The sequence below is a fragment of the Gnatocerus cornutus genome, chromosome 6 (assembly GCF_029298725.1).
Source record: "Gnatocerus cornutus isolate USDA-ARS CGAHR chromosome 6, icGnaCorn1.1, whole genome shotgun sequence".
In the NCBI taxonomy this organism is placed as follows: domain Eukaryota; kingdom Metazoa; phylum Arthropoda; class Insecta; order Coleoptera; family Tenebrionidae; genus Gnatocerus; species Gnatocerus cornutus.
In genome coordinates, this window is record NC_142238.1 from 17533814 (window position 1) to 17545826 (window position 12013).

Sequence of the window (12013 nt, forward strand, 5' to 3'; positions counted from 1 at the left end):
CGCCGCCAGAGCTAAAACCGCCATCGTTGTTGCCGTTTCATAATATACAGGGTGAGGAGAATGTGTCATTTATTGAAAGAAAGATGGGGCAGCTAAAATACGATGTTTTGGGGGGAATCTGAATGATGGGTGCAAGTTTTCTGTTGCGATTAGGGGCTCGGGTTTGCTCGGAGTTTGGAAGTTTAGGAAGTTTTAGGGCTTTGGCTGGGAAGTTTGCAAACTGGGGGCGGTGCTTAAAAATTTTGATTATTTTTCTAATCCAACTATCTAAAATTTTTGAATGACCTGAATGGGGTTAAAACCACTCGGGGAATGTGGGTTCGATGCTTTGGTAAAGTTTTAAATGAATTTTTACTACTTTATTAGTTTTCGGGATCGGTAAAACTCGTGTTGAAAACTGTTAAATTAATGTTTTCAACGGCTGAAGACATTTCTCGCTGCCGTCCTATTGCCATTAACGGTTCTTGTCTCCGCGCCGGTAATTGAATTAAAAGAGCACTGCTCAAAACACCGTATTTTCTTTGAGAAAATTCGTAGGTCAACATGAAAGCATTTCAAGCACCTCTTCAAGCTTCGAGTGACGATGAAAGTCTATCGAGTACACCTTGAAAGATTTTGTGATGTGCATGTAGTAACGACATCCGTCACAATCTCATCCGTTTTTTGACAAATTACAGCTCACCCTTCACAGCCCCAAGTTTTGAATCAAATTTAAACTTACTCAGAAAACGTGCCCCATGTCCGGGGATGTGTTGTGCGAATGGGGTTTGAATTTAAACGAGTTGATAACGTTGGCATTTCGTGTTTACATAGCTTGTTTATCGATATATTTATTTTGGCACCGGGGGCAGTGTTTTGGGGGAGAAATGCCCTTGAACGGGAAGAATTTATGAATGTGAGACACGTGGTGGAAGGTTGCACATGTTTTGTGTTAACGCTCCTATAAAATGTGGTGCTTTTTCGCTTGTCTTTATGGGTGGTTATCTTAACTAAATTTATTTCTAGAGGAGTTAATTTGGTCTGGATTTAATTGTCGAGTTTTTTAACTGGGAGGACGGCGCCCTCTTCTGGATGGTAGTGTTATCGATCCTGCTGTGTCGAAGTTCCTGGCAGGAAGCTTTAGTTTCCGTGTCTAGTGTAGGTGGCGCGATACGTACTATCTCCGGTTTTTTGTGCAGCTTTTGCACTTTTCGAATCTTAATGGGAAAAACATTTTAGCATCTTGTCACGAATGCATAATTTATGTTTTTTTCATCCACTGAGATTGCTGTCTGTGTTTTTATGCAAAAAGTTATTAATGGGTTTTAATGGAGCACTCGGTACGAATACTTTCTCAAACGTAATTTTGATTATAAAAAATTGGTATTGCTCACGACTACATTCATTTTTTTCCAAATTAGCGCCGATTTTTCTTTCACTAATGCAAATGTTCCCAATTTATTTTTAACGAGGCGATATATCAGAATCGACGTCGGTCTCTGCATAATTAATTCTCTGCAGAAACGAGCTAATCCAGACGTGTAGAAGGCTCGAATTAGTAGGGAAAGGGAAAATCGAGGACTGGTAACGCAAGGTTCTCATTTAGATGTTTTTTGTTGAAAACGAACATCCACGTAAAGCCAATTTCTCATCTTACTACGTTTTTGCATTTCCTCTAAACATTGTTAAGTTTTATAAAGCAGCAAAAAACGTTTTGAAGTGAAAGTGAACTAGCGACCCAGCTTATTTCCAGGCGTATTACTTTTAAGACTTTACCGGCTTTTGAGCTCCAATCTTGCGAGTAAATCTTGATAGTGGAGGGATTGCGAAACTGTTGTTTTCAGCTGTCCATTAAAAAAGTGTAATCTAGAGAAATGTTGGATCAATTTGAGATGTTGATTATCAGTCATTCCATCGTGTTCGATTTCCCATTCCACGGTACCTATAAAATCGCGAATAATCTGTGATAATTTGAGGAGAAATTCTGCGGTTTCAATAGAACTTTGCTTCATTAAAGAGCGATTTTCTAGTATCGAAGACCTAACCGCTGAATTTAATTTCCCATTGCCCATCGTGTTGTACTTCTTCACCTACTCTTCTCCAATTCAACTCTTTGAAAACCCCAGAAATTTCGCATTGCTTTTAAGATCGCAATTTGCAATTTAATTCGAGTCTGGGTATGCAGATTCTTGTCATTATGTGGCAACCTCATTACTGGTTTCCGCAGTAGTAGTAAAACCTTAACTCTACTTCGATGTTGTAATTCTTTTTTTGTGGCGAGTAAACAACAGAAATTTCCACCACATAAATAATTGCGTTGACAATTTAAAGGTCACTTCGGAAAGCAATCAAAAGTTTTGAAAACTTTTAGTTGCGATCGTTATTGTTTAACTCCCTGAGATGGGACCTTGTTGAAGGAACATTCTCATTTGTTTTCTGCTCCAAGGCGAAAATGTTATGCTTAAAGTTTTCGTCTCGTCTCATCTAAATGTAAAATAGATCTTTTTTATTGCTGATATCTTTCCAGCTCCATCTATGTCTTGTGTATGATAAGAATTTAAGCGGTGATAAATTGCGCGGTTGCAATCTACTTCTTGCAACTTGGACGAGCAATTTATTTTGTGACACCATCGGCAGCAGGACCGGGCTGAAACACGTAGGAATAGAACGAAAATTTATGTAGTTTAGCAAAGTGCATTGTAAGTTTTCAAATTTTTTTTTGATCAGGTTACTTTTATCACGCAATTATCGAGCGTTTGCCATTTGGAGCTGCAAATGCATTTGAAATGGCCGTTTACTTTAACATACAGAAATATTTATATTGGCTCGAAAAGTCCGGTTTCGTCTCTACTCAAATAGCAAAATGCATAGCAATGCGGACCCGATGCAGTAACATAAATAGGAGATGAAAGTAAACGGAATATTTAGTAGAAGCGTTGAACTCTGCTAAAAACAGTAGCGTCTGTTCAGCATTGAAGTAATTGTCGTCAGCGTCAGTAAGAAAAAGCTTCTTCTGTTGTGGTAAAATCTGTTTTAAGCAGTCCATCATTTCCCGTCGTAGTGCTGCGCCGTTGGATGCACTGTTACAGAAAATTAGTTTGTGCAGAGCTCATGAAAATGTCAACGTCCTTCTGACACGTGTTCGGTTTAGCTCACCGTCTGACAGTTTACGAGAAAATAAGATTGTGCCTAGACGAAATAGAGACCTTTAGCGTAGAAGGATGATTAAGGTTTACGAGAAATCTATTCCGTCCCGGTCGAAAGGGCAGATCGCACATTCATTCTACTAAAGAAGTTCAACGGGGCGCAAAAAATAAATAAAAGAAACCCACCGCCATCTGGCCGCACGAGGAAATCGTCTGGAGACATTGAATTCCCTCGCGATCCAGCTTGCGTAGAACGTGTCGAATTAAGCTGCATCCGCTTCGTTGACTGTGTTAATTTAATTTATAACTCGTCTGCTTAATTACTCTTCAAACAATGAAAAAAGTCGCGAAATTAATCGGGCGGCTCGACAAGAAAAGCGGAAGGATTGATGAATTTTCCATGACGTGCTTAGTGAAGCGGAGGAAAAGTCTTGTTCTTTCGCAGTAACGTTTCCAGCTTACTAAACAAACGTATTTGCATCGTCGGCGTTGCTTTTAGCTTCGGTCTCATCATTTTATCACTTATTAGATGGGATAATAAAAGTCAGAAACGGGATCGTGAGTTGAAGTTTTGCCGAGTGATTAAAGACGGGACCATTCCACCCTCGAAAACATTGAATCGCACGCTTCAAATTACCCCTTGGAGAGTTATACGACTTTAATGGCTATATTTATCGCTGATTTGTTGCATATGTAAATGAAATGCTAGGCCAGCGGGTAACCGCCAAGCATCTAGGTGTGGCTTGCGTCTAACCACAGTCAATTCGGGATGATCGAGAATGATGTATCCCGACGGCTTGGTTTTTCTAACGCCGACGATGCAAAACGAAAAGGAAAAAAGCTCGTCATGGGGAGATAATGGCGCGTTTTGGGGCGGTAATGATGTCAGACGCCCAACGATCGAGATTTGACAGTTTTCGGAAGATGTGGGGTAATTGAGGACCATCACCAGCGCGTAATAGTAAATAATGTTTCAAGTGCTGAACAATGAATAGAACGAATATTGATTCTCCTAATGGGCATATAATTTTCCTTCCTATTTCTGACTATTTGTGTTGGCAGGATATAATCCTTTATTTACATGCTAAATTAGCTCCAATTTATTGAACCCAAAGAAATGCCAAGTTCGGAAATGAGACGAGAGGTGAAGACAATTAAAAGCGATACGATCCATAAATGAAATGTTTTTAATTACTCCATCGAGCTCTTTGTTTGGACTGTATTTAAAAGTCTTTAAGACATTAAATTGCAGGTTTTATTACCGGCTTCATTATTTACCTTGTAGAATTAATAGCGCCCTCTAAGTTAAGTTTGCAGACAAGAGATAAAGCTCTAAGAGAGAGATTTTTGACTGAAATTGATTTTCAGACACCGCAAATTTAGTTTTAGTATTTTCGGTTTCATTCTCCAGATCACGTTCACCTTTCTTTTCGTACCTTCTGCTGCAGACAACGTTTTTGTCCGAAGGCTTTTTGCCCTCGCACTGTTGAATGTCCGGTTATTTCGTGTTCCCCAGCGCCTCCACCATTTGTAACCCATCTACACGTGGAATCAAAAGAGCAAAAAGCGGAAATCACTCGACAACGCCCCAGAATGAAATATAGGCAATTATACAGTAGTTTGATTAAGCGGAGGCGACGACCCTCCAGCAACATAGCTGGCGGCGTAGCCTCGTGAACTATGACCCGTGAATTCCCCATACCAATCGTGCTGACCGACTACGCGCTTCCAGCACGACACTCTGGGGTTTTGCGGTGTGGCTCAACACCAGTCTCGGACTCCCCTTAGCTTGTTATTAACCATACAGCGACATTCCATTCTACTCGAATATTCAATTAGAAATGTGAAAAAGAACGGAGATTTAATGTGAAGGAGGTGTAATATACTTCAATACACAGTGGAGCGGAAAAAGCGCTCGTAGCGTGTGAAACAGGTCAGGTTCTGCAATTAAATCTTAAGGATTTAATTAAGGATTTAATTCCTGCTATGCAGTCTTTAATTGTTACCTGTAGGGCGAAACTATTTGTCACTAGGCCGGAGTTGTATTTATTGTTGCGTTTTATGGGTTTACCGGCGTACAATGCGTGTCAGAGTTGGGTATCTTGACGAGGAAATGTTTTGTAATTTACATTTAGGGGAGATTGATTGGGGTATTGGCCATCAATAATCCTCTTTGAAGTAAGGAAAAATATTCAGATCTAGTCTTATTCAACGTAGTCGGGCGCATCCACCATTTTTCCAATTACGAAATTGATTTTATTCACTTATTGTAGTGGTAGTTCAGATCGGAGAGTAGCAGAATTGGATGCAACAACAGCAAATTGGCTGGCGCATTCACCATTCTTCGCTGTTTTCTTTGAGCCGTTAATTGTCACGGCCTGTTTAGAGCCCTTTTAAGAGAAAGCGCCTAAAGAAATCCAAACTAATTCAAGGCATAAATAGGAAAGGGCGGATACTGGTCGTAACAAGGGGAACACTTTTATAAATGCCATAAAACTCGAAGAAGTGTGGCGAGGGTGCAAGAGTTAAATGAGGCATAAAGTAAGAGCAGGATCTAACTTACAGTACCCTTAGAATGTATGGCGGAGATAAGCAATAGACGCTAGATAATGAATTATAGTGCAGTCACTGCTAGTCACTAATAGATTTTTCCGGGTTTGCATAAACGAAGTGTCAAGATTTGCTCACATCTACCAATGTTGGATTTTCATCCAAATTGATGATAAGGGACATCACACGTCCAGTAATGAGCTTAGCTATGATCGGACGTGGCTTCAATATGAATGATGTTCTGTTACGATGATTAATCAGTCTGAACAAAGGCAGTATTTACATTAATAGTAACGCCAAATTGAAGGTTACTGGAACAGATGTATAAGAGCCCTCAATAAGGTAATTCCTATGCACGTTCAAAATAGAATTGAACTCTGGCACTAGCCAGCCAAGCGTCGGACTTTCTTCATAAGGCAAAAACGCGATTGCTTTCTATACTATTTTTTCAAGACGTGAATTACAGCGAGTTTTAAGCATGAAAGTAAACTGGATTTTTGGGTGTCAGATTTTCCAGAAGTCATGTCAGATGCTCAAATACTCACTTAAATTCTCATCTTTGGAAACTAAGTTGTAGTATAAATTATAAAGTAGACTCTAATAAGCTGAGACGGCGTACTTAATTAAGTTTTATTTATATCCGAGGAAATAAAAACGAAATCGAGTTATATTATTTCTTCATGTTGTAACTACGTTTTTATGTTTCTTGAATTTTTTTTCGAGTACACTTTTTTAATTGGGTTTATGTTGTCTGGAATTATTTGTTTGGCAATGAAATGAGACGTAACTTTTGTGCCAAGAACGTGGTTTCGGTCAGCGGAATTGAAAAAGATGTTGCATTTGAAACAGTAATGACCGAGGGTTTTTAGCGGAAGTTTGAAACTTTGCGGTTGTGTAGCATATTCAAGTTTAAAGAGATTTTTGTGCGCTTGCAGAAATTATTAGATTTTGAGAAGCCCCTTTTAGCGCTTTTAGTATCTTTGATATGGTGCAAAACGTAATTTCTTTCTTAGTTCTATGAATAATAATAATTATAAAGTTTAATCAGTTCATTCTCGCGAGATTTACGTGTTTAACTTGAGTGGAAACCCATTGAAAAACTAATTTCGGGAAGCCGCCGAGGTGGAAGCCTATTGATTTACCGTACGTATTTGCAATCTTTAAAAATTTATGTCTAGAAACATACTTCCATTAGGGAGCCCCCTGTCTCTTGTTTTAGATATAGGGAGCAATGAAATCCATAAATTCCGTTTACCTGCCTATTCTTCCACTTCTGTCGAAAATCGTGACCAAATTTCAAAATTATTTAATTCCGCCTGTGACGTTTAATATCAACATTTTCCATTTACAGAAATACGATTTTTAATTTACCCGCAATAACAATCGCCGCCGTCGGCGAACTCCCTCATTGAAAGAAATAATCAAATAATAATCCCAACAAAATGTCTGTAATTCCACTCACAGACCCACCCTTAATGTTTTTTATAGTTAACGAACTCCAGCATCACGAATTCTTTCGGTTGCAAGTTGTAAAAAAAAGATGAGACTGAGGTTGCGTCGAAATCCGTGGAGAAATCTTGTTCTGACGGCTGTCGAAATTAATCACAAAGCAATTTATAAACAGAAAAATTGAAACTTTGTCTTTTACATGCGTTAAAATAGTCGTCTGGCGGCGTCGAGCGGCGTCGAGCGTCGGTCGCAGCCGCGCTGTGATTGGGGCTATTGCCGGCGTGTTTGGAGGGTAGCGTCGAGACGCTCTCCAGTAAGTCAACGCTTACGGTGCGTAGCGGTCCGACGCTACCGGTATAAAAATCGCGTTTGTGATCTGATAATTGTATTTAAATCAGAGGGGGTTCAGTGGCTGTGTATAATTTGAGGTTGGATGCTTGGTTTTTTAAATTGAATTGTTGGAAAGACAATGGAATTTTTGATTTTTTAATCTATATGTTAATTTGTGTTGTAGATCTCGCTATTGATTAACACTTTATCCTGTCAGATCTATAGGGTGCGAGGTTTAAAAATTCGTTTAAAGTTATCACATATTGATTTTGACTCACATGATCCGGCCAGATAGAAACTTAATTCCCTGTTGATTTGTTTTGAATTTTTCATACAAGCCACTGTCTGGAACTCTATTTTACAGTCATGCCCTGAATCCAAATAATTTACGTTACGTTTCGAAATGTCCGAAGCCAGACAAAACTCGACGTCCAGGTGCCACAACTTTCCTAATTGAAGCCGACTCCGACAATGTTAAAACAAAGTGTCTAGTGTGGTCAAAATCGTGCCAAAATGTTCTTCTCTTTGAGCAATATTAATAATAATGCCCACGCCAACAACAATAATAATAACAATAATAACGCCAACAACAACAATGGGAGGAATGGTTATAGGCTTCTCTCAGCACAAGGGATGGAGACTCTCCAGACTTTCCTTCGGGAACACGGCAACGAATGTATAAAGCAATTCGTGAAGGTATAAGTCAGCATTTTGGTTATGCATGAACTTTCTCCACCCCTCCTTCATAAAGACGGACAAGATCTAAAGTTGAATCTGGCGTCGCGGCTTCCCTATTCTTGTAGAAAAACACAAGCACCCTTCAGGTTAGGGGCGCGTTCTTGCTTGTTTCCACCGGATCTTGGACTGTTTTTAGCGTTGTTTATTTACGCGTAATTTCGTGTAGTTTCATTTTTGATTAAGCTGGAATTAAGGGCTTCGTTTCCCGAGAGGTTTAATGAAACTTCCTGTAGGTTATAGACACTGTACATATTGCATGATTTGAGGTAATGAATTCCCATTGGAAAAACATGTGTCACTGTTTGCTTTTAGCCAATTTCTTTTTCCTAGACAGTAGAAATTATTCTCATTATTGGGTCTATATCATCAAAGCCACTTTCACAACCAATATAAAGTTTTCAATTAATCTTTATCTCGATGAAAACATTCGCCCTCAAACTGCACATTCTCGAGAATTTTCTTTTCGACTGGATTCAATAATAACGCAGTAAAATCTCCGATTTACAACGGGATTCTTTAAGAACAATTACGAAGAAATATTGCTTTTCGAGACATGGCAGTAGTGTAGAAACTAAAAGGCTTTACAGTAAAAAGTTTCCAAATTCTTTCTCTATAGCCAATCTCAGTAGAAATGCGAAATAAGTAAACAGGAATTTGAATTTTTCGAAGCTGTGTCTGGGTTGATTTTATTATGAAAGCAGCTGGCTTGACCGATAAAAAAAGTTATATTCTTTAACGATTCGGAATCGACGAGACTTAACATTTTTTCCAGTATTTTTTTATGAACGGAGCAAAAATATGTTGAATTAAACAACTGTCAAACAAAATTAATAAAGTAGTTCCGAATATTTGTAGATGTGGAGTGTTGAGTCTAGTGGAATGCTGCAAATTGAACAGTTTTTATGTGACGCTGGCGGATTGAATTTCAAAAAGTCGAAAAATGCGAGACGAGAATTAAATTTAGCTCAATTGTGGAATATTTTTAGCTTTAGCCGAACGAATCCTAGCAGCTGAAATCACCATAATCTTCGCTAAAATGATTGAATTTTGCTTTAGTTTTAGCAACACTATTAGTTTATTCTCCCGTGGTTCACTTTTACAGTTAGTGTATTATTCACGAATCGATTTATTAAATCCGGTAGTTTATGAGCAAACTTTGATGCGCAAATATATTTTCCGGAAACAGGAACTTATTGTCTCCATAAATCCCTGGAAATTTCTGCTAAGAAACTAAGAGTACGTGTCAAGTGAGAATGAGAATTATTTCAGTTCGTGGAAATTTTTTAACCGAAAATAAATGTTTACGATATCTCCACTGGAAAAATCATAACGATGACAAAAGAGTCAAAAGATTAAACCCATTTACCAAACCTCACTGTCACGTGCGAACTGAAAGCTCGTTTTGTTTCGTCTGATCCGTGAACTGTATTGTTCTTTAATTCCGTCTGAAACTTTCCAGTTTAACAAACTTATAAATCTTTTCATCCTAGACGAGCAGACGTTATCTTTAAGTTGATTTCGTGGCTTTTTTGATGCAGCATCGGTTACAAGTAACTCTGGATTATAGTCTGGGACGTTCCGGTCTGGTTTGATAGCACTAAATTCTACGTTTAAGCGACTCCGAAGTCCGCGACATCACGACGGTTTCCACTAGATTTATCCCGGTATTTTACGACCCCAAGGTGTCCGACACCGTCTTATCCTCTGCAGTAAAAGATATACATTGGAATTTATAAGCGAAGAGTTTTTCGCTCCGTTTATTACGTAAATATGAATGTAAAGTTTCCACTTTTCTTGATTGCATCCATTGTTATAAAGTAGGGTGGAAGTCGTTTGTTCACTACAAAAATTGGGAGAAGTTCTTATGATGCATGGTTTCCGTCTGCATTAAATTTTCTGAGTCGGAATGGACTTTGTCTATTAAATAATAACTTCAAAGCTCTGCATTTTCAACTTTTTTGAGCACGGGTATAATTGGACTGGAAAATGTGTCCAAATCTCATTCACATGCACGTCTGAGGAGTTTACTTGAACAAAAAATCAAATTTCGCTTTGCAACGAAAATTGCTCGTAATTGACAGTGAAAAATGCCTTTTTTCCGCTTTTCATTATCGATTATCCGCACCTGTGTTCCCTGTTTAATTGCGCACTCATAATCGAATCTGTTTTATTTTTTTCGAGTGATTTATTGAGAGTAAACAAGTTCGTTGCTGTCTTAACAATTCCATTACTGTCGCGAGGTTTTCAATTATATTATAATTACGTCTTGAAAACAATGTTTTGCTTGTCATTTACACACTTTATATGCGCAAAAGGCGTCTGTAAAGCAAATTTCGTTACGCTTTAGTAGCATTTACAAATCTCCAGTCAGCTTTTGCAATGCAAATAAACTGGTTACTCTGGGAAATTGTTGAAGGCGATGTGGTCTACAAAATTAGAATCCGTTTTGCTAAGTACAATAGATGCAGTTTACGCTAAATTTATAATGGGGTTGTCTGCAGAAAATGTTGAATAATTTAATTTTGCTGTTTTACCTCCAACTCATTTTTGCCTTTTTAATAAATATAACTACCTTTTTCTTGAGCGAACAAAAAATAATCAGGTGGCGCTATTGGCATCACCGAGGGTATTGAATGAAACGACTTTTGCTTGCCATTAAAAATTAAAATTTCTAAAATTTATGTTTTTTATCTACAATTTTGCAATTTGGCAGAGTTAGCATACGATCGATAACTAGTAATTTCCCCGAATTTTATAGCTGTACCAATAAAATTACCAAAATTACGAATTTCAGAAAGGATAACTTATGGTTCGGCCTCGCCTTAAAATTAAAAATTTCTAAAATTTGTCTTTTAATGTAAAATGTTGAAAGTTCCCAGAGTTAAGATTCGATTGAAAACTAGTAATTTCCCAAATTTCATAGCTGTAGCACTAAAATTACGAAATAAAATTACTAAAATTACGCCTTGAAAATAAAAATTTCTAAAATTTGTGTCTTTTGATCGACAATGGTGCAATTTGCTAGAGTTATTATTTGATTAAAAACTAGTCATTTCCCCAATTTTGATAGCTGTAGCACTAAAATTACCAAAATTACGAATTTTTGAAAGGATTTCTCATGTTTTTGCTTCGCCTTGAAAATAACACTTTCTAAAATTTGTGTCTTTTAATCTACAATGTTGAAATTTGACATAGTTAATGTTTGATCAAAAACTAATGATTTCCCCAAATTTCATAGCTATAGCACTAAAATTACGATTTTTAGTCAAGGATTTCTCATATTTCGTGTTCAGCTTGAACATCTTCATTCCTCCATGAGAAAACTGGCTTCCATAATCATAGACAAGTCGGTGTCATCTATGTTTCCAGTTTTTTTCTCCAACCGCGAAATAATCCTCAAAAGCGGTTTTACAATGGGCAGGTTTCTTCCTAAAATAGCCGAAAAACCCTCCTCCTTTTTCCGGGCTTGGGACCGGCAACAGCGTCCTTAGTGATACGGAATGTACCCCAGGGGGCTTGTACCATAAAAACTTACTATGATAAATTTCTAAGTTTCTTTAGTTCAAACAGTAATCAACTTCTAATTGTAAATTAGCAGAGTTAGTTTTATGAAACAGACCCCAGGACGCTGCAGGCGGAGTTAAACCTAAAAAAAGTGTTTATTTATGTGATAAAATTAACATATTAAAATGGTGTACTTACTTACCTGGACATAGTGGTCTTTTACCTAACAATTTCGTTTTCAAGAAGTGAAAAAGACAGTTACTTATAGGAGTCGCGTAAATGCAAAATTTGACATCTGCAGTAAACCCTAATTTTCG

The 12013-nt window shown here is 37.8% G+C and overlaps 1 protein-coding gene and 1 long non-coding RNA gene across 22 annotated transcripts in view; both read left to right on the plus strand.

Moving 5' to 3' along the window:
• Liprin-alpha (PTPRF interacting protein alpha) overlaps positions 1-12013 on the plus strand; it is a 65111-nt gene that overhangs the window by 11744 nt on the left and 41354 nt on the right. For 2 of the 21 annotated variants that reach the window (XM_088038111.1, XM_088038113.1), the window contains exon 1: positions 7576-8150. The exons of the other annotated variants lie outside the window; for them this stretch is intronic. In XM_088038111.1, coding sequence (XP_087894237.1) covers positions 7968-8150 — 183 coding nt within the window. In that variant the 5' untranslated portion in view covers positions 7576-7967. Of the gene's footprint in view, positions 1-7575; positions 8151-12013 lie in introns of those variants that run through there. 21 annotated transcript variants of the gene reach the window in all.
• On the plus strand, positions 7118-7900 carry LOC148173549 (uncharacterized). The gene is made up of 4 exons (XR_015770240.1): positions 7118-7123; positions 7164-7204; positions 7338-7552; positions 7819-7900. It is a non-coding gene; the product is annotated as an uncharacterized LOC148173549 (long non-coding RNA).